Raw genomic sequence first — 24440 nt, 5'->3', positions numbered from 1 at the left:
ATCGCAAACACAATGGCACGCAAGCATGGTGGTCGACACACGGGTACCTTAGCGGTTATTGAGAAAATCTACGGCGATATCCCAGCATTCACGGATATCTTTACCGAGGAATCTTTCTATACGTTTGCATTTTGTTTTGTTTGTGCCTCCATACTGGTGGCATTCATTTTATCCAGATACATAACAATAAAACCTGTAGAAATGTAATTTCATCTCTTGTTTAAGTTTAACAAAAAAAAAAAAAAACCCCAAAAATACCCACAAAAACAAATAAATATAATATTTACAATGTATGTACTTAGGGATTTCGTTATTGTTTTCGAAAGAAGCATGCCTTGAGTATCCTTATGTGGATAATGGTAAAAGGGATAAACACTTGAACATAAACCAGTTTGTTTTTCACATTAACTTGGTTGTACTTCATTTTAACCAGTTGCCAATGATTATGCTTGTGGATCTTCGATGCATGCTGTTGACCTTGTTTCCACTGAAGTTGTCTTGTTGTGCATTTTTTTACAACGAGCCTAATTATACATATGTGCAGCCTTCAATTGATATGCATGCTTGCTTTCAACTGGAGTTTTTTCCTGAGATGTTATAACCAAACATAATGGCTTGGAGGCGAATTGATATTTCTATAGGAAATATCAAAATTTCAAAAATTACGGCTTGTAAGGACTCAAGCAGTCAAGTCGGGAGAACGGTTTATATGGGAGTTATATCAAGTTATAGACCGATTTGGACCGTAATTGACACAGCTATTGGTAGTAATAAGAGAACACTACGTGCAAAATTGGACGAAATTTGTGGCTTTTAGGGGCTCAGGAAATCAAGTCGGGGGATGGGTTTATATGGGAGCTATATCACGTAATAGACCGATTTGGACCGTATTTGACACAGTTGTTGATAGTCATAAGAGAATACTACGTGCAAAATTTCAGTCAAATCGGACATAAATTGCGGCTTGTAAGGGCTCAAGAATTAAAATCGGGAGTTCGTTTTATATGCGAGCTATATCAGGTTATAGACCGATTTGAACCGTACTTGGCACTGTCGTTGGAAGTCATAACGGGACACTAAATGCAAAATTTCAGTCAAATCGGTCAAAGATAGCGGCTTCCGGGGGCTCAAGAAGTCTAATTGGGAGATCTGTTTATATAGGAGCTACATCCAAATCTGAACCGCTTTGCAGTCCCCAACGACCCACATCAATATCTGTGCAAAATTTCAAGCGGCTAGCTCTACGCATTCGACCGCTATCGTTATTTCGACAAACGGACATGGCTAGATCGACTCAGAATGTCGAGACGATCAAGAATATGGTTGCCCAAAAAGTAATTGCGGATTTTTTAAAAGAAAGTAAATGCATTTTTAATAAAACTTAGAATGAACTTTAATCAAATATACTTTTTTTACACTTTTTTTCTAAAGCAAGCTAAAAGTAGCAGCTGATAACTGACAGAAGAAAGAATGCAATTACAGAGTCACAAGCTGTGAAAAAATTTGTCAACGCCGACTATATGAAAAATCCGCAATTACTTTTTGGGCAACCCAATATATACTTTATGGGGTCCTAGATCAATATTTCGAGGTGTTACAAACGGAATGACGAAATTGGTATACCCCCATCCAATGGATGTGGTTATAAAAAGTAAAAGCGTGCTAAGTTGGACCGGGGCGAATCATATATACCATCTACCATAGGTTAGGTTAGGTTGAAAAAGGGTGCAGATATTAATCCGCCACTATGGGCATACACCTAAGCCAGTAATCGGCTTGTTGTGCGCTCAAAAAACTATAAATTAACCTCTAAAAAGAAAATTTTAAGTTAGGAATTCCGTGCTACTTACGCGAAAGCCGGGCAATGACATAGGAAATGCTCCAACGTCTCATCATCTTCCCCGCATGCCCTACATATGCTATCACTTGCCGCACCGATTTTACATAAGTGAGCTCGTAGTCCTATGTGTCCCGTTATGATACCAATAGCTATACTGACCTCCTTCTTGCTTCTTTTCAGTAATAGCCTCGTCTTCTCATGATCTGGATCCCCCCATAGGATTTTCGCCGTTCTACCGACCGTTTCGCTGTTCCACAATGTTGCAGGCGCATTCATCGCCCACTCCCTTAACTCGGACTGCGTCGTCCCGAAAGACTTCGGGTTAACCAAGTTTGTTGACGGCAGTCCTCTGGCCTTCACCGCCAAATCGTCTGCCCTTTCATTCCCCCTTACTCCGTTATGGTCCGGCACCCAAACGACGCGGATTTTCCCATCCTCAGAGAAGGCGTTGATCTCTTTCTTACACTGCACGACTGTTCGTGACCTTACCGTCCTGGTTGTTATTACCCTTATGGCAATTTTACTGTCCGTAAAGATGTTCACACTCCACGTCCTCGCGTTAGCACCACACTACTTCACGCAATCCGTTATCGGCCGGATCTCCGCTTGCAGAACCGTATTATGGTCAGGCAGTCTAAAACAGATCCCAGTCCTTGGGTTCTCAATGTAAACTCCCAGGCCCACTCTGTCCTCTTGCTTTGATCCATCCGTATAACATGATCTTCCAGAAGGCAATACTAGGGTTCTGTCAATCCAAGACTGTGAAGTTTCATCTCTGGTATCCGATCGGAAACCTCTTCCCTTCCTTCCAGGTTTCCTCTCGTCGCCTCGATTATACCGCGATGATATATGCTGCTCCCATCCTCTATCCATTCTCCCATCGCCTTAAGGCTCATAGCCGCAGTGGCTGCCTCACTTTTAATCTGTAAGACAATGGGTCGGATATCTAGAATAGTCTCGAGGGCCCTAGTGGGCGTGGTCCTCATCGGTCCAACATGTTCTCTGAACCTGTTGTATGGTCCTGGTGTTGCACTTTTTCTCCATAGCAGCCCACCAAACTACTTAGGCGTAAGTAAGTATTGGTCTTATCACGCTCCTGTAGAGCCAGTGGACTATCCTCGGATTCAGGCCCCATTTCGAGCCTACGGCCCGTCTACATAGTGCCCAACATTTGTGAGCCTTCTCAGTACGCTCCTGAATGTGACACTTCCAATTCAGTTTCCTGTCCAAGATCACACCTAAGTATTTGACCTTGTCAATCTAATAAAACATCTTATGCCAAATTTTGTGAAGATGGAACCAAAATCGTGGCTACTACAGCCTTAAAAGGCAATATGGGATGAAAGATATGCATATATGGGAGTTTTAACAAAATCTTAACCGATTATGATGAAATTTTGCGCACTTTTTGGGACTTTAAATAAAACACCTCGTTTCGTAAAGATCGGATCAAAATTGTGGCTTCTACACTAAAGGGGTGCACAAGCCGAATTGAATTAACCCTTGATAGTCACTCTCGAACCCCGGTGGACGGGATGACAGGAATTCAGTCACTTTTGGCGATGTAACCGTGACTGATCCAAGGAGATGCATCAGGTTGTGCAACCGTCAATCCCGAGAGTGACAGGGCAAGGAGGAGAGCCATTCGCTGTATTCGTGGTCTCCGAGCCGATGGCCAGTCATAACAATTTACCGAAGGCGAAGTTACGAATAACCCCGGCGAAATCTCTACATTGATGCTGAAGAATCTGGATTTATCTCGAGTTGAGTACCTTACTACTGTCCTCAACCTGTCTTTGAACAGTCTTATAATTCCCAATGTCTACAAAATGGGCAGAGTGATCCCGCTACTGAAGCCTGGAAAGGGCCGAGTTTGGGGGAGTCGTACAGACCGATCTTCCTTCTCTTACCAGCAGCAAAGATGAGGCATTACTCCTTCCGAGCCTCGTAGAGTGAAACAGGGAGTTCCCCAAAGGGGGGTGATATCTCTCTCGGCACTCTTTAACCTCTACCTATACTCCATTCCACCCCTCCAAACGGCATAGAGATTATATCATATGCAGACGATTGTACGATCATGGCATCGGGCCCCCATCCATTGTTGGCATCTGCGAAAGATTGAACGTCTACCTCAACGAACTTGCCTCATATTTCGCTGCAAGAAATCTGAAGATCTGCCACCAAACCTTCAGCCACATTATTCACTTCAAATACTCGTGAGGTGAATACCGAGCTGACTGTGATGGTCGATGGAGAATGGATTTCTACCATCAAGTGTCCCAAAATATTTGGAGTCACATTTGAAAGCTCCTACACAGTCTACTCACATGGCACAGCAATTTGCGATAAAGTCAAGAGTAGAAACAAGGTCCTCAAGTCACTTGTCGACAGCACTTGGGGCGCAGACAAAGAAACCATGTTGACCACGTACAAAGTAACTGGCCTGTGGTAAGTTATGCAGCGCCAGTGTGGTCTCGTCAGCTTTGTGACATGCAGTGAAATAACATTTAGATCTGTCAAAATGCCGCGCTCCGAACTGCGACGGGCTGTCTCCACAGTTCTCATGTGGACCACCTCCATAAGGAGACAAAGATCCTATCAGTGCGAAGACATAACAACATGCTGTCTAAGCAATACTTTTTGCCTTAAGCCAGATCTACATGATCTAGAGCCTGATGTTGAGCGCTACAAGAGAGAACCTCAAGATCAAGCGGCATATCAAGCAGGTCTAGACAACATTCATGCAGATGCGGTAAATAGCTACCAGGTTAATGTAGTTCTAGGAGAACGACCGCCCCCCCCATTACACTTGAAGAAATTGACCTCCCCCTGCAAATTAGGGTAGTTCTGGCTCAATTACGTCCCGGCAGATCCTTAACTCCTACAGAGCAAGGATTGATGCCGACGTGGAAGATATATGTCCCGATTGTAACCAGGGACCACACGATATACGTCACCTGTTAACTGCCCAGCTAGACCCGCTCGGCTCAGACCCAGATCCCTGAGAACGCACCCCATCTTAGTCCAAGAGTTCCTGGACTGTACAACAAAATCAAGCAGACAGTGTTTGCTGATATTAGCAAACTAATTTCTCTGGATGTAGAACCATTTATGGATTCCCATTTTCCATTTGAAAAGAGCAAAAGTGTTTGCTGTTTCTGCAACAAATTACTGCTGACCCATTTTCAGCAGACTTTCTGCTGTTTCAGCAAAATATTTGCTGTTTTTACTAACAAAAATTTTGAGTGTAACAATATTATTTTTCTTTATTTTGAAATTTGTAAAAATTATTTGCTCCACTCAATTTTTTGCAAATTTTTTTTACGACGTAGAATTTTGAAATTCCTTAAAAGTTCTGTTTTCTCCCCTGGTCGTTACTGTGGTGCAATGGTAAAATCGATTGTTGCATTTAGTTTAACCAGGGTTAAAAGTCGGTGGAGGCGGAAAACTGTCCACTTACAGCAAATGGAGTCAGCCATCTATGTACGTGTTTTTACTAACATTTTTTTTTGAGTGTAACCATTTTCATTTTTCTATTGGAAATTTGTTAAAATTATTTGCCACACTCAATTATGTCAATAATTATAACTTTGGCAAATTTTTGCGATTTTTTTTAGGACAGAGAATTTTTAAAAGGCCTTAAAAGTTCTATTTTCTTTCCTGGTTGTTACTGTGGTGTAATGGTAAAATCGATTGTTGCATTTAGTTTCACCAGGGGGAGGCCAGTCGGGGGATGCGGAAATCTGTTCACTTACTGTAAATGCAGTCAGCCATATATGTACGTGCAAACATGTTTGTACGGTGTTAACTTATAATAAAGAGTAAAAATGCATCCTTTCGATATGGAAAGAGACATACGGACCTCTCTTCGACTGCATTTCGTACTATGCTCTGAGTTTTAAGATGATTCTATGAGAATAATAAATGGTGGCTGCGAATGGCAAGCGTTATAGATATACAAAATTTAGATATGGCGCGAATTTTTTCTACAGCATTTAGGCTGGAAGCAAACAGCTGTACGAAAAAGGGGGGTTAGGATTTGTAGAAATTAAGTTTTCATAAACATTGTTCTCGATATGTTATTTTATAAAAAAATTCCATCAACTTATACTTTTTAAGAAATTTTATATAAAATTATAATTTTTGAGGAAAAAAAAAGTCAAGAAATAATTTTTTGCAGCATTTTGTCAATGAATTTATTCATAGAACCAGGGCAGCGGAGTCTGAGATTGAGTCGGGGTATTAAGCCGGAGTCGGAGTTCGATTCGGAGTTGAGCGCACTTGCCTCGACCCCAAACCCCTCTCAATAGTCCGACTTTAACTTCGACTCCGGCCTCAAAACCTCGACTCCGTAGCTCTGCATAGAACATAAGCAAACCAGGGCCACTAACATTTTACTTGATTGATTTGCAAGTTAATTCAAACCAGCTGGTTTAATAGTGGTTATGATCCCTCTATTTTTAATTTCGATGAATTGGCGAAAGAATCGAATGACAGAATTCTACTTCATTTCTTAAAAATAAGATTTTCATAAATAACACTGGTCAACAAAATGAAAAGAGTCGAATTTTTTAGCGCATTATTTCCAAATTCGCCAACAGTTTTTATACCCACCACCGAAGGATGGGTGAAATATCCATTTCCGATCCTATAAAGTATATATATCTTCTTGATCAGCGTAAAAATCTAAGACGATCTTGCATGTCCGTCCGTCTGTCTTTTGAAATCACGCTACAGACTTTAAAAATTTAGATTTTGAGCTGAAACTTTGCACACATTCTTTTTTTTTTGTCTATAAGCGGGTTAAGTTTGAAGATGGGCTATATCAGACAATATCTTGATATAACCCCCCATATAGACCAATCCGCCGATTTGCGGTCTTAGGCCCATAAAAGCCACATTTATAATCCGATTTTGCTGAAATTTGGGACGCCCTTTGACATTCTTCGTCAATTGGGTCCAGATCGGTCCAGATTTGGATATAGCTGTCATATTGACCGATCCGCCGATTACGGCCCATAAAAGGTGCATTTATTATCCGATTTTGCCAAAATTTGAAACAGTGAGTTGTGTTAGGCCCTTCGACATACTTCTTCAATTTGGCTCAGATCGGTCCAGACTTGGATATAGCTGCCATATTGACCGATCCGCCGATTACGGCCCATAAAAGGAGCATTTATTGTCCGATTTTGCCAAAATTTGGAACAGTGAGTTGTGTTAGGCCCTTCGACATACTTCTTCAATTTGGCTCAGATCGGTCCACATTTGGATATAGCTGCCATATCGACCGATCTCCCAATTTAAGGTTTTGGTCCCATAAAGCTGCCATATAGACCGATCTCTCGATTTAAGGTTGTGGGCCCATAAAAGGCCCATTTATTGTCCAATGTCGCCGAAATTTGGGACAGAGAGTTGTGTAAGGCCCTTCGGCATTCTTCTTTAATTTGGCAATTAGATTGGTCCACATTTGGATATAGCTGCCATATAGACCGATCTTTCTATTTAAGGTTTTGGGCCCATAAAAGGCGTCTGATTTCGCCGAAATTTGGAAGAACGAGTTGTGTTCGAAATTTTCCTGCAGCTTGGCCCAAATCGGTCCAGATTTGGATATAGCTGCCATATAGACCAATATCTTGGTTTAAAGCCTTGGCCCTATAAAAGGCGCATTTATAATTCGATTTCATTGAAATTTGACACAGTGACTTATGTTAGGCTTTTCGACATCCGTGACGTATATGGTTCAGATCGGATTATTTTTACATATAGCTAATAAAAAGATCAATATTTTATTATACACAATTCAACAATGACTTGTACTTATTAGTATTTGGTCCAAATCGAAACATATTTTGATATAGCTGCTGTGGGGCATACTTGTTCTCCATAAGCCCTTGTTTTTGAGATATAGCGTAATTTATGATTTTTACCCAGATAACGGTTTTTATGGAACCCTATAATTGTTGTTTTGTCGGTATAATTGTTGTTTACATGTATCTGTTGCTAAAACAGCAGACATGATTGCTGTTTCTGCAAACAAATGGTTGCTGGTACAGCAGTGTAGCCGGCCAAAACAGTCTGCTATTTGCTGAAAATGACTGCTGTTAATTATGAAGGGGATGTTAGCAAGAAAGAACATTTTACCCAACTGCTAGTGTCCGATGTTGGCGGCGAAGAGGATACCACAAAACCAATCCCTGATGATGGTATAGAATGTTTACCTCCTTGTCAGAATGAGGTCCAAGTAGCAGTGACCCCGACTGAAGAACAACAAGGCAGCAGGAGCCGACGGGTTACCCGCTGAACTATTTAAGACCGGAGGTGACACGCTGATAAGGCGTATGCATCAGCTTGTCTGCGCAATCGGGCTAGAAGAACGCATATCCGATGATTGGAACCTCAGCATACTATTTCCCGTACACAAGAAAGGACACAAGATTGATTGTGCCAACTACAGAGAAATAAGTCTTCTCCCCATCGCATACAAGATACTCCCGAGCGTTTGATTAAAACCTAATGTAAATGAGATAATTGGGCCCTATCAATGCGGCTTTAGACCTGTTAAATCCACCATAGACTAGATATTCACACTGCGTCAAATCCTGAAAAAGATCCGAGAAGGACAAATCAACACCTACCATCTCTTTGTTGACAACAAAACAACTTTCGATACCCCTTTAAGTTCATAGGTATTAAAAGCCATCTCTGAGTTTGGTATGCATGCAAAATTAATAAGACTCTGCAGGATGGCACTTGCTTCCGTTCCTCAGTAAGAATAGGAAATAATGTCTTGGAACCATTTAATACCAAACGAGGTTTCAGACAAGGAAAACAGCCTATCGTGTGATCTTTTTAATATTCTGCTGGAAAATATTATACGAGATGCAGATGTGAATAGATATGACGCACTTATCACAAGAGAACACATGCTACTCGCCTATGTCGACGACATCGACATCATGGGTCGGTCACCGGAAGTAGTAACTGTAGCCTTTGAATGAAACGAAAGGGAGTCAGTGAAAATGGGTCTGGCTGTAAATGGGGATAAGACGAAATCGATGGTTTCAACTCCCAAAACGCCTTTTACAACCGAGCAGAAAATGGAGAAAGTTGAGAACCACTGCAAATGCAAATTTTGCCCATGAACATTTCACTAAGGAACAGGGTTAAACTTCTCGCATATCAATAAGTGCAGTTCGATTCAAGTTTAAGCTCAATGATAAGGTGTCTCCTTTTCATAGCCGAGTCCGAACGGCATGCCGCAGTGCGACACCTCTTTGGAGAGAAGTTTTACATGGCATAGTACCTCACAAATGTTGCGAGCATTAGGAGGGAAAAACCACTGCTTAACATTTTTTATGATGGTCTCGCCAGGATTCGAACCCAAGCGTTCAGCGTCATAGGCGGACATGCTAACCTCTGCGCTACGGTTGGGAACCACTACTTTAAGATAAACAGCAACTTTATCTATCTCGGCACCGCCGTAACCGAAACGAATGACACAAAGTTTAGAGATAAAGCGAAGAATAATACTGGCAAACAGATGTTACTTTGGATTAAGTAAGCAGTATAGAAACAAAGTCACCTCTCGGCAGACAAAGATTACTCTATACAAGGCATTGATACTATCCGTGTTGTTATATGGTTCTGAAGCATGGGTATTTGTGAAAGCAGATGAGGTAGTACTTAGGGTATTTGAGAGAAAGATTCGTCGTAAAATATATGGACCAGTTTGCGTTAATTGAGAATATAGGCGTCGTATATGAACTGTAAGACGACAATAGCATAGTTACAAGTATCATATCATACAACGGCTGCGATGGCTAGTTCATGTTGTCAGAATGGATGAAGAAGCTCCAGCAACGGGTGGTACACGCAAACCGGGACTACCAAAAGCCCGCTGGAAAGATCAAGTGGTGGAAGATCAGAGATTATAAAATAAACGCAGAAGATTGAGGCGCTTGGAAAACTATTCTACGTTCGGCTAATGAAACAAATATTCTGTCATAGCCAATTAAAGTAAACTAAGTAAGGATGTCAGAAGTAACAAGTAAGAGCGTGCTAAGTTCGGCCGGGCCGAATCTTATATACCCTCCACCATCGATCGCATTTGTCGAGTTCTTTGCGCGGTATCTCTTTTAAGACAAACAAAGGATAATGAATAGGGACGGTTATGCTATTGGAGCTATATCAAGTTATAGTCCGATTCGAACCATAAATTTATTGAATGCTGAACATTGTAGAAGTCATTGGGTAATATTTTAGTCCATTCGGATAAGAATTGGGACTTGTAGGGTCAAGAAGTAAGATCGGGAGATCGGTTTATATGGGAGCTGTATCAAGCTAAAAATCTATTCAAACCATATTGGACACGCATGATGAAGGTCATGAGAGGAGCAGTTGTACAAAAGTTCTGCCAAATCGTATGAGAATTGCGCCCTCTAGAGGCTCAAGAAGTCAAGATCCCAAGTCGGTTTATATGGCAGCTATATCAGGTTATGTACCGATTTACAACATACTTGACACAGTTGTTGGAAGTTATAACAAAACACCTCATGCAAAATTTCATTTCAAATTTCAACCAAATCTGATGAGAATTGCGTCCTCTAGCGGCTCAAGAAGTAAAGATCCAAAGCAAAAATTGGAACGCTTGAATGAGAAGGCGGCCTGAAACTTAACATAACTAAGACCAAATTGATGCGGATAGGAACAAAACATCGGACATCGCCCACTTTAAACGGCCATGTCACTGAAGTTGTTGATAACTGCTATCTTGGCAGCAAAATAACAAAGGACAGAGAATCAGAAGCAGACATACCTCAGCCTCATACCTCATACATATCAACTCAGTCCCTAGTTTCTCAATGTAAACCCCCAGGCCCATTCTGCCCTCTAGCTTTTATCCATCCGTGTAACATGATCTTCCAGATGGCAATACTATCCAATCCAAGACTGTGAAGGTTCATCTCAGGTATCCTTCCTTCCAGTTTTTCTATCGTCGCCTCGATTATACCGCGATGGTATGAGCTGCTCCCATCCTCAATCCATTCTCCCATCGCCTTAAGTCTCAAAGCCGCAGTGGCTGTCTCACACTTAATCTGTATGTCAATGGGTCGGATATCTAGAATAGTCTCCAGTGCCCTAGTGGGCGTGGTCCTCTTCGGTCCAACATGTTCTCTAAACCTGTTGTATGGTCCTTATGTTGCACTTATTCTCCATAGCAGTCCACCAAATTACTGAGGCGTAAGTAAGTATTGGTTTAATCACCTGTAGAGCCAGTGGACTTTCCTAGGATTTAGGCCCCATTTCGAGCCTATGGCCCGTCTACATAGTGCCCAACATCTGTGAGCCTTTCAGTACGCTTCTGAATGTGACACTTTCAAATCAGTTTCCTGTCGAAGATCATACAGATATCGAAATCGTCTTGTTGAGGAAACGTGGTGCGTTAAATTATCCCACCTTCGTCTTCCTTGTGAACAGGCTTATTTCAGTCTTCTCTGGGTTAACATTGAGACCTCTGGGTCTAGCCCAGTCATATGCCATATGAAAGACCCTTTCGGCCCTTCTGCATAGCTCGTTCGGATCCTTACCTCTTAGAAGTATTATAACATTCAAATCCCTCCTCAGTCAGCATCCGTAATATGTCATTTATTGTATAAGAATTTTTTAATTTATACCAGACCACTAGTATTGCTGTGTAACTTGTATTAGGGATAACTTTCCGAAAATTAATGTTGCAGTAAAAACACAAGAAAACTTGTTTGGTTTCGGTATCAAATTTAAAAATGATGCCGCTGCCAAACTGTTTTTAAACTTAAGCTTGAAGTTTTGTCTGCCGCCAAAAAATGGGCAACTCAAGTGCGACACTTTATGCGGTATGAGATACATCCTGTAGCAAGCAAATAAGTTTCTAAAGTACGTATGTATGTAAAGCCAAACATTTGAATACCAAGTTACTTTTCAATGTCACTGCCATGGTGAATAGAGAAAGAGAAAACTTAGCAGCTGATGTTACAGTTTCAGCGTGGGAATGCGGTTTGGCGCTCAGAAAATAGAGTTTGTGTGAGAGAGCAAGGGAAGAGGGTTAAAGCAAATTATTGCTATTAGTGTTGAAGAAGAGATATTACTGTAATATTACAATGTCTGGAGTATATGTACATGGGTATATCTACAATGCAGTGCATACAACATACATTATTTCATACATAGCACATTTGCATGTATGTACGTGTGTGTGTGTAAGTACTCTATTGCTATAAACATTTTTACCTTTTCAGTTATGTATTACACACATCTTTCCAAACCTCTATTTAATTCAAATGGAAACTGCAGGTCGGTATATTTTGAGCGAATTCACAAGAGAATATCAGCAATTTAAAGAGAACAAGAAGTTAGTGGATGTTGACGAGTAACAGAAGTCCCACATTATACTGAAATTGTGTAGGTGTTTTTCGATTGATTGATGGGGAATGTAAGGAAGGTGAACAATTTCACAACAATATGACCTTTCTTCCATACAAGAAAACAAAAAATAATAAAAATGGAGGCGGTTTAGGTATACCTACCAAACAATTTTTAGAACAAGTGAAAATGTTAGGGGATTGATATGAAAATTCCTGTAGGAATTTTATGAAAAATATAATAATAATCATAATGGCTTCACAACACCGCATTTTCAGTGTTGTATATGCGAATTTTTGCTAAATTTCCCACAAAAATTTGATTAACACTAGAATGACCAACCAGTAATTTTTACCGATTTTTGAAATTTTTTTGTTTGAAATTTTATGCAGCATTTTATTAAATATGTGTAATCTTTACGTTTAACACATTCTTTCATTTAAAATTTTTTTTACAGATATAACTGTGTGGTATACCTGGATAGATTTAGCCAGATTTTATCAAAAAACTACTAAAACACGATTTGCATAAGAATATATGAACCATTTGATCAAATGGAAACAAACATTTTAACGGTATTTTTTTGAATAAACAAGTAAAAAGGTGTTAAGTCCGGCCGGGCCCAACTTTAGATACCCACCACCTCGGGTATATATGTAAATCACCTTTCGTCATAATCCTTTACTTACTTTAATTGGCTATGACAGAACATTTGTTCCACTAGCCGAATGGCGTTTCAAGCGCTTCGACCTTCTGCGCTCATTCTAAAATCACTGACACCAAGTCTCGACGTGTCTCCCACCACATGATCTTTCCATCGGGCTTTTGGTCTTCCCGGTTTGCGTGTAACACCGTGTTTGCCTTCAAAAGACTTCTTTGCTGGAGCTTCTTCATCTATTCAGACAACATGACCTAGCCAACGCAGCCGTTGTATTTTGATGCGTGTAACTATGCTATCGTCGTCATACAGCTCGTGGTTCATACGTCGCCTATATTCTCCGTTAACACAAACTGGTCTATATATTTTACGAAGAATCTTTCTCTCAAATACTCCAAGCACTGCCTCATCAGCTTTCACAAGTACCCATGGTTCAGAACCATATTGCAGCACGGGTAGTATCAGTATATTGCAAAGTGTAGTCTTCGTCTGTCGAGAGGTGGCCTTGTTTCAAAACTGCTTATTTAGTCCAAAGTAGCATCTGTTTGCCAGTATTATTCTTCGCTTTATCCCAAAACTGGTATCATCCGTTTCGGTTACGGCGGTGCCGAGGTAGATAAAGTTACTGACTATCTTAAAGTTGTTGTTCCCAACTTTCTCCATTTTCTTTATCTGCTCGGTTGTGCAAGGCTTTTTGGGAGATGAAACCATCCATTTCGTCTTATCTCCATTTACTGCCAGACCCATTTTCAATGATTCTCTTTCGATTCTTTCAAAGGTAGCAGTTACTACTTCCGGTGACCGACCTACGATGTCGATGACGTCCGCATTGGCGAGTAGCATGTGTTCTCTTTTGAGTAGTTTGCCATATCTATTCACATCTGCATCTCGTATACTCTTCTCCAGCAGGATATTAAAGAGATCACACGATAAACTGTCTCCTTGTCCGAAACCTCGATTGGTATTAAATGGTTCGGAGAGATTCTTTCCTATTCTTACTGAGGAACGCGTTTCAGCAAGTGTCATCCTGCAGAGTGTTATTTATTTTGCACTGATATTACATTCAGACATGGCTTGAAATACCTTTGAACGTAAAGGGGTATCGAAGGCGGCTTTGTAGTCAACAAAGAGATGGTAGGCGTTGATTTGTCCTTCTCGGGTTTTTCCCAGGATTTGGATTTCCCAGGGTGGATTTACCAGGTCTAAAGCCGCATTGATAGGGCCCAATTATCTCATTGACTTAAGGTTTGAATCTTTCACACAGTACCCTCGAGAGTATCTTGTATGCGATGGGGAGAAGACTTATTCCTCTGTGGTTGACACCTTCCGTCTTGTCTCCTTTCATGTGTACGGGACATAGTATGCTGAGGTTTCAATCATCGGATATGCGTTCTTCTAGCCAGATTGCACAGATAAGCTGAGGCATACGCCTTATCAGCGTGTCGCTTCCGGTGTTAAATATTTCAGCGGGTAACCCGTCGGCTCCTGCTACCTTGTTGTTCTTTAGTCGGGTCACTGGTACTTAGACCTTATTCTGACTAGGAGGTAAACATTCTGTACCATCATCACTGATTGGTTTTGCGGTATGCTGTCCCCTAGTGTCCCCATAGCAGCTATATTGAAATATAGTCCGGCACGGGCATTGTGTGGTCTAATAAGTACGTTGTTAAATTTTGTAGATCAAAATATTGGTCTTTTTGGTAGCTATATTCAAATATATAACGATCTGAACCATATACGACAAGGATGTCGAAAAGCCTAACATAAAACTTTAAATCGAGAGATCGTCCTAACACAACTACCTGTCCCAAATTTCAGCAAAATCGTACAATAAATGTGGCTTTTATAGGTCTAAGACCTTAAATCGGCGGATCGGTCTATATGGGGGCTATATCAAGACATAGTCCGATATAGCTCATCTTCGAACTTAACCTTCCTATGAACAAAAAAGGAATCTGTGCAAAGTTTCAGCTCAATATCTCTATTTTTAAAGACTGTAGCGTGATTTGAACAGCCAGACGGACGGACATGGCAAGATCGTCGTAGAATTTTACGACGATCAAGAGTATATCTATTTTGTAGGTTCGGAAATGGATATATCGATGTGTTGCAAATGGACCCCTACGGTGTGCTCTCAGATATTTGGACATACATTTTGCTATAATATTCGTAGTTTACTCCATAATACCTTTGATTTGAACCCCATATATCCATGATTCGCTAATTTCCCCATTTGAAATGGTCTTCGAGGGGGTTTGGGGGTGGAAAGGCCCTCCCATTATTATGACCTCATTTTTAATCCCGAACACATTTCATTTGAGTTCCATATTGACATGATCGTACAATATGCCTATTTGGGGAGTTTTGGGGTTGGGGAGCCCCCTAGATATTTGCACCCAATTTTTAATATCATTCTCGTAATGTACTCCCAAATACCTTTCATTTGAGTCCCATATTGTCACAATCGGTCTACTTTTGATTTTGGCTGGCGTTTTGATGGTAAGGGGAGGACGAACCCCCCTCCAATATGAAACAGTTTTATAGCTTATTTCTCCTTCTGGACCAACTTAAACAATCTGTGAAAATTTTAACAATCGGCAGATCAGTCTATATCCATTCCGATTGGCACGGATGTCGAATGGGACTCTCCGTAATAAATTTTAGTGAAATCGGGGAAAAAATGCGCCTTTATGTGCTCAATACCTTTAATCGGAAGATCGGCCAATAAGGGGGTATATCAGGATTTAGTCCGATATAGCTCATTTCGACCTTAACCAGCCTATTGTAAAACAAGTAAAAGTGTGCAAAATTTCACCAAAATTGGATAAGAATTGCTCCCTCTAGAGGCTCAAGAAGTCAAATCGGAGGTCGGTTTATATTGGAGCTACTAGCTGGGAGCTACTAGCTGATACCCATTTTGTGACATTGCAAATTCATGCCCATTTTGAGGGTGTTTAAGTTTGGGGAGGCGCCGTAAAAATCTTGGACCATATTTTTATAACAGATGTGTACTCATCTTCCTAATACCTTTCATTTGACATCGATATTTTCCCATTCGGTAAATATGTCCTGTTGAGGGGTTTTGGGAGGTGGGTAGGCGCCTCAGACACAAAGGAATAGATTTTTATATCATATTCTTACTCTACTTTAAAATACCTTTCATTTGGCATCCATATTGTCCCAATTGGTAAATATGACTTGCTGGGGGGTTTTTGGGTTAGAGCAGGCGCCTCAGACACCAAGGAATACTTTTTTATATAATTTTTATATCATATTGTCGCAATCGGTAAACATGTCCGTTCGGGTGGGTTTTAGGATGGGGCGTCCCCCCAGGTTATTTTACCCAAAACTTGTATACCGATTTCGTGTTTTGGGGTACCATTAGATTGCATACAAAATTTCGCTTATATCGGTGCACCCGTCTCCGAAATCTGAAATTTCTGAGAATTGTGGTTAGGGGGAGGGTCCAAACAAACTAACAAACAAAGCGCAACAATTTCATTTTTATACAATAGATATCCAAATTTGAACCTATTTGGCCCATTTACATTCCAAACCTACCTACTGTCTGTCGAAAGTACGCTAACTTTCGAAGAAATTAAGCTTGGCGCTTGAAATTTTGAAATGTAGATCGGTTGATATTGTATTCGGGTCCATTGGACCATGTTTTAATATAGCTCCCATATAAGCCGTTCTCGGATCTTGATTTTGAACCTCTAGATGGCGCATTTCTCATCCGATTCGGTTGAAATTTAGCATGAAGTGTTTTGTTTTGTCTTCCTCATATACAAAGCTAACAAACATAACATAACAACCTATCTCGGATCTTGACTTTTTGAGCCTCTAGAGGGTTCAGTTCGTTTCCGATTAAGCTGAATTTTTGGAACTAAAAGTGTGTGCGGATACTAATCCACAACATGCTACTGTGGACATACACGTAAGCCAGTAATAGGCTTCTTGTGCGTTCCAATAACTGTGCCATGAATGTTTAAAATCGGTTCATATCCTTATACAGCTGTCCATTTGACTTCTCGAGCCGTCTAGGGTGAGCAATTATTTGGCTGATATTTAAAACGTAGTATTTTTTTATAACTTCAATAGTCATGACAAGTACGGTCCATCTGTATCTAAAGGTGTATCTCCTATATAATTGAAAAAGCCATTTAATGAACGTGTCAAATGCGATTTATGGACGGTACATATAAACAAATCTCCCGATTATACTTCTTTAGCTTCTAGAGGGCGCAATTGTTATTCCATTTGGCTGAAATTTTGCGCGGGTCGTTTTTGTATGACTTCCAACAACTGTGTTAAGTATGGTCAAAATAAGTCTCTAACAGGATATAGCTGCCATATAAACCGATTTCCCGTTTTGAGCCCGATTCCTGATTTTTAAACCTCCAGAGGGCGCAATTTTTATCCAAATTGGCTGAAATTTTGCATATGTTGTTTTGGTATGACTTTCTAAAACTGTTCGAAGTGTGGTCTAAATCATTTTATAACCTGATATAGCCGCCATATAAACCGATATTGCGATTTGACTTCTTGGGTCCCTAGATGGCGTAATTCTTATCCAATTTGGCTGAAATTTGTCATATGTTGTTTAAGAATGTCTTCCAATAACTGTGCCACTGTATGGTATAAATTGGTTCAAGACCTGATATAGCTGTCATATAGCTCGATCTCGGGATTTGTCTTCCTGAGCCTCTTCAGGGCGCAATTATTACTAGATTTTCCTGAAAATTTGGAGGTCGTTTTTTTTATGACTTCTAACAGTCATGACAAGTGCTGTCCATATCTGTCAATAACTTGATATAGCTTATATATAGGGTTGCCCAAAAAGTAATTGCGGATTTTTTAAAAGAAAGTAAATGCATTTTTAATAAAACTTAGAATGAACTTTAATCAAACATACTTTTTTTACACTTTTTTCTAAAGCAAGCTAAAAGTAAGAGCTGATAACTGACAGAAGAAAGAATTCAATTACAGAGTCACAAGCTGTGAAAAAAATTGTCAACGCCGACTATATGAAAAATCCGCAATTACTTTTTGGGCAACCCAATATATTTGAAAAAGTCATTCAATGAACTTCAATGAACAAATCCGATGCATGGTGGAGGGTATATAAGATTCAGCCCGGTCGAACTAAGCGTGCTTTTACTTTTACCACAGCCAATTTACTGAAAATGCCAATTTTGAAACCATCTTTGCCCGGATTTTTGTGGAAAAAAAAATTAGGCACAACTAATTTTTAGATTTTGAAGAACACTTTTATCCCCAAAATTCCAAATGAGCTATTTATATATCTTTATTAGTTTTCTCCTTCAAATTTTTTCAATCTGCATTTTTGTTTTCAGAAAATATGGTTTTTTGAGCACTATCCAGCAAAAAAGAATTTAGAAAATCGGACTACAAATGAAGATTTGTCAGCCCAAACAAGTTTTCAAAATACAGGAGTGACCAACTTTAAGGGCCTGTCAGAAGCGCCCGAACCACTTTGCATGTGATCTCGTTAACACCTCAGCCCTAACCATTTAAAATTTCAAAGAGATAGGTGAAAGAGCGTTTTGGACAATTACTGCCACATTTGCCTTGAACACCAATACGTGGCCAAACAGATAGACAGATAAACACGGCTTAATTCAGCAAAAGAGTCAGTTTAAGTCAAGCTGTCTGCTTAGCATTGGGTCCGGCTCTTTCCCTTCTTGGCGTTGTAAACGAAAGCACAATGTTGTAATATCCCGTACCACAGTAGTGGTGTAGGGTATATCCCAATCCTATCGTGGCGTGAATAAAAAACAAGTTAAAAGGTATAAAATTCGGCCGGGCCGAACTTTGGATACAAACCACCTCGGATAAATATGTAAACCCCCTTTCGTCATAATCCGATGAAAATTGGATAACTTATGCACCCAAATTCGGCACGGACATTGAGTGGTCTTATAAATATAAATCACTGTTGAATTTTATATTTCAATTTTCAACAAAATAGGGGAATAAATAAAGCTTTTATGAGCTTCAGACCCTTAACCGGCATATCGGTCTATATGACAGCTATACCTAAATACAGTCCTATTTTTACCATATTTGAGTCGGATGGCGGGTGGCCTAAAACTACTTACTGTTTCAAATTTCAGTGAAATTGGATAAAAAATAATGCTTTTATGGGCTTCAGACCCTTTATCGGGAGATCGGTCTATATGGCAGCTATATTTAAATATAGTCCGATCCGAACCATATTTGGGTCGGATGGCGGGTGGCCTAAATCTACTTACTGTTTCAAATTTCAGTGAAATTGGATAGAAAATAATGCTTTTATGGGCTTCAGACCCTTTATCTGGAGATCGGTCTATATGGCAGCTGTACCTAAATATAGTCCAATTTTATCCATATTTAGTTAGGAGGCTTAAGATAACCCTCTGTTTCAAATTTTAGCGAAATCAGGTAATAAACACAGCTTTTATGGGCTTCGGACCCTTTATCGGCAGATCGGTCTATATGACAGCTATATCTAAATATAGTCCGATCTGAAGCATATTTGGGTTCTATGTTAGGAGGCGTGAAACTTATTGTTTCAAATTTCAGCGAAATCAGTTAAAAAATAAAGCTTTTATGGGCTTCAGACCCTTAATCAGGAGATCGGACTATACGGCTGCTATATCTAAATAAAGTCGGATCTAAACCATAACTAGCTCAGATGTCGGGAGGCTTAAAATAACCCACTTTTTGAAATTTCAGCGAAATTGGGCAATAAATAAAGCTTTTATGGGCTTTAGACCCTTTATCAGCAGATCGGTCTATATGGCAGCTCTATCTAAATATAGTCGGATCTTAGGTCAGATGTCGGGAGGCTTAAAATAACCCACTTTTTCAAATTTCAGCGAAATTGGGCAATAAAAAACGCTTTCATGGGCTTCAGACCCTTTATCGGGAGATCGATCTATATGGCAGCTATATCTAAATATAGTTCGATCTGAACCATATTTGGGTCAGATGTCGGGAGGCCTAAAAAAACTACTCACTGTTTCAATTTTCAGCAAAATCGAATGAAAAATTAAGTTTTTATGGGCATTAGACACTTTATCAGAAAATCGGTCTATATAGCAGCTATGGGTTGCCCAAAAAGTAATTGCGGATTTTTCATATAGTCGGCGTTGACAAATTTTTTCACAGCTTGTGACTCTGTAATTGCATTCTTTCTTTTGTCAGTTATCAGCTGTTACTTTTAGCTTGCTTTAGAAAAAAAGTGTAAAAAAAGTATATTAGATTAAAGTTCATTCTAAGTTTTATTAAAAATGCATTTACTTTCTTTTAAAAAATCCGCAATTACTTTTTGGGCAATGCATTTACTTTCTTTTAAAAAATCCGCAATTACTTTTTGGGCAACCCAATACAACAAAATCGGGGAATAAATAAAGCTTTTATAAGCTTCAGACCCTTAACCGGCATATCGGTCTATATGACAGTTATATCTTAATACAGTCCTATTTTTACCATATTTGGGTCGGATGGCGGGTGGCCTAAAACTACTCACTGTTTCAAATTTCAGTGAAATTGTATAAAAAATAATACTTTTATGGGCTTCAGACCCTTTATCGGGAGATCGGTCTATATGGCAGCTATATCTAAATGTAGTCCGATCCAAACCATATTTGGGGCGGATGTCGGGAGACCTAAAACTACTCACTGTTTCAAATTTCAGCGAAATCGGTAAATAAATAAAATTTGTTGGGGCTTTGGACCCTTTATTTGGAGATCGGTATATATGGCAGCTATATCTAAATATAGTCCGATATGAACCATATTTGGATTAGATGTTGGTAGGCCTAAAACTACCCACTGTTTCAAATTCCAGCAAAATCGGGTAATAAATAAAGTTTTTGGGGGCTTTGGACCCTTTATCTGGAGATCGGTCTATATGGCAGCTGTACCTAAATATAGTCCAATTTTATCCATATTTAGGTCAGATATTAGGAGGCTTGAGATAACCCTCTGTTTCAAATTTCAGCAAAATCGGATAATAAACACAGCTTTTATGGGCTTCAGACCCTTTATCGGCAGATCGGTCTATATGGCAGCTATATCTAAATATAGTCCGATCTGAAGCATATTTGGGTCCTATATTAGGAGGCGTAAAACTACGTATTGTTTCAAATTTCAGCGAAATCGGTTAAAAAATAAAGCTTTATTGGGTTTCAGACCCTTAATCAGGAGATCGGACTATACGGCAACTATATCTAAATAAAGTCGGATCTAAACCATACTTAGGTCAGATGTCGGGAGGCTTAAAATAACCCACTTTTTCAAATTTCAGCGAAATTGGGCAATAAATAAAGCTTTTATGGGCTTTAGACCCTTTATCGGCAGATCGGTCTATATGGCAGCTCTATCAAAATATAGTCGGATCTTAGGTCAGATGTCGGGAGGCTTAAAATAACCCACTTTTTCAAATTTCAGCGAAATTGGGCAATAAAAAACGCTTTCATGGACTTCAGACCCTTTATCGGCAGATCGTTCTATACGGCAGCTATATCTAAATATAGTTCGATCTGAACCATATTTAGGTCAGATGTCGGGAGGCCTAAAACTACTCACTGTTTAAAATTTTAGCAAAATCGGATGAAAAATTAAGTTTTTATAGACATTAAGCCTTTTATCGGGAAATCGGTCTATATAACAGCTATATCCAAATATTGTCCGATTTGGCCCGTTCAAGAACTTAACCAGCGTACATCAAAAAGACGTATCTGTGCCAAATTTCAGCTCAATATCTCAATTTTTGAAGGCTGTAGTGTGATTACAACAGACAGACGGACAGACGGATAGACGAACAGACACACGGACATCGTTAAGTCGTCTTAGAATTTTACTACGATCCGAAGTGTACATATGTTGTAGGGTCGGAAATTGATACTTCGATGTGTTGCAAACGGAATGACTAAACGAATATACCCTCTATCCTACGGTGGTGGGTATAAAAACAATTTCCATGTAATCGATATCAGATACATAGTATTTACAAGAGATATTTTAACTGATTACATATACAAATATTCATTTCTTTCCTTGCTTAACTGTTAACTATACTTGCAGTTTTTCCTGTGACCAAGGCATCATAATTTAGGTGAGTATACACTTGGCCAAGGCAAGCACAACATGTTTTGTCAAAATAAAAATGACAAACTTGTACAAAGTGGGCCCGATTATTTTACATTCTTATATTACCTTATGCGAATGGTGTCCCTACTGTTTGGTGTACATGTGCCTGCTCTTTATATTTTCTATATTTGTATGGGAACAATTGCCAAGGGTTTGAGGTAGGTTTAGGTTTGAGGAATGCTCTTTTAGTCTAAAATTGCTCTCCTTAACTCTCTTAATTAAGTGCGGAGAGCTTTTTCGAGTTTAAGGTTTCACATACTTTAGCGCGAATACCCTCAAAAACATCCTTGTCATGGATTTTTCTATCAACCACTTTTTGCTACAAAAACATACCCACATTCTTGTATAACTTTGTCTCTGCATAAACAATATGGCAAATATACATGTGTACATATATGTGTGTATGTATGTATATGCGGCTCGACTTTTTAAGCGACCTGCCAGCTGTTCGCTGTAATATTTTGTTGTTGTTGAATACACAACTTACCATCGCCATTGAAGTTCTAGAAACTTTCTCTTCGCCTTGTATTTATGTTCGCGTTTTTTTTTTATCGATAATTTATAATTGGGGTTTCTGCATTACTTGGCATGTCATATTGTGTAAAAATATCCACAAGTATCTACATGTATTGTCCATGTAACATTTTGACCGGTAAAAGGGAGAGTTGTAAATGCCACTATTTTGGTATATAAATAAGGTACTGGTTTACAAAGAAAACAACTCAAAGCGTGTTATGTTTGGCCTGGTGGAATCTTACATTTCCTCCACCATGGATCGCATTTGTCAAGGGTTTTACCCGATATCACGCTACAAGCAAACAAAGGGTAATGGATAATAATTGCTATGCTATATCAGGTTATGTAGAGAGTTGGGTTTCTACCGGGTAAATACCCAATAAATACCTTTTTTGGGTATTTATTTGGGTATCTATAATTTTGCAGATATCTTGGGTAGAAAAGTTTTCCAAACAATTTTTAATGATTTCGTATTCTTTGTATATAAGCCTGACCTTCTGATCACATAAAATCGGATTTTAGTTATATATAGCCGCTATATATACCGATCATTTTTCATCCGATTTCGATGAAATTTGGCACAGTGAATTTTGGTAGACTTCTAATAATTTCTGTGAAGTGCGGTTCAGACCGGAATATATATGTACATATCTGCCCTTAGACCGACCACCCGATCTCCCGATATAGTGTATTGAGGCCATAAAAGATCCATTTATTATCGTATTCGATGAAATTTGGCACAGTGTGTTCTGGAAGACACCAACCCATTCCTGTGAAATGTGGATCAGTTCGGACCATTTTTGGACATATCTGTCATATAGGCCGATCTCCCGATATAAGGTATTAAGCCTATAAAAGGAGCATTTTTCATCCGATTTCGATGAAATTTTGCACAGCGAGTTCTGGTTCTTGAAATCGTCTAGATCGAAACATATTTAGATATAGCTGCCATATTGACCGATCTCCCGATATAGAGTATTAAACCCATAAAAGGAGCATTTTTCATCCGATTTGGATGAAATTTGAAACAGTGCAATTTGATAGACCTCTACACCTGTTTACTGAATATCATCCAGATCGGACCATATTTGGATATAGCTGCCATATAGATCGATCTCCCAATATAGAGTATTTTATAGAATATTGTGTAGAGTATCTGGTCCACATTCCCTATATGGCTTAATCTGGACGATATTCAACAAAAATTTCATCAAAATCGGACGGAAAATACTCGTTTTATGGGCTCAATACTCTATTTCGGGAGATCGGTCTATATGGCAGCTATATCCAAATATGGTCCGATCTGTACCACATTTCACAGGAATGGGTAGGGGTCTACCAGAACACACAGTGCCAAATTTCATTGAATTCGGGTAATACAATAAATGGATCTTTTATGGCCTTAAGTTCACATAATCCACAAAGTTCGGCCGGGCCGAATCTTATATACCCTCCACCATGGATCGCTTTTGTCGAGTTCTTTTCCCGGTGTCTCTTTTTAGGCAAACAAAATAAAGGAAAGGATAAAAGAAAACAAGAAGCCAAGATCCCAGGTTCATATGGTAGCTATATCAGGTTATGAACCGATTAGAACCATACTTTGCACAGTTGTTGAAAGTCATAACGAAACACGTCATGGATTTGCGCCCTCTAAAGGCTTAAGAAATCAAGACCCCATGTAACATGTGCATGGTGTCATGTATCTTTTGTTGCATCACGTCCATGGAATTATTCTCTCCTGTAAATAAAATTTGCATATCATCAGCAGATAACACATAGAGCAGTAATCACCTACACTTCTTGAAAGCAGATCATTTACATACAAAATGAACAGCATTGGCCCTAAGAAGGAACTCCACTTCTAACGGG

General features: G+C 39.5%; 1 protein-coding gene across 1 annotated transcript; it reads left to right on the top strand.

Annotated features, from left to right (window-relative positions):
• The first annotated feature begins 12 nt into the window (after nt 1-12).
• LOC106084076 (uncharacterized) lies at nt 13-293 on the top strand. The gene has a single exon (XM_013247534.2). The coding sequence runs from the start codon at nt 13-15 to the stop codon at nt 205-207; it is 195 nt and encodes a 64-aa protein (XP_013102988.1). The 3' UTR covers nt 208-293.
• The last annotated feature ends 24147 nt before the right edge of the window (nt 294-24440 follow it).

Source organism: Stomoxys calcitrans, chromosome 5 (assembly GCF_963082655.1).
Source record: "Stomoxys calcitrans chromosome 5, idStoCalc2.1, whole genome shotgun sequence".
In the NCBI taxonomy this organism is placed as follows: Eukaryota; Metazoa; Arthropoda; class Insecta; order Diptera; family Muscidae; genus Stomoxys; species Stomoxys calcitrans.
The sequence above is the reverse complement of the archived record's forward strand: the minus strand, read 5'-3'. Positions and strand labels throughout refer to the sequence as shown.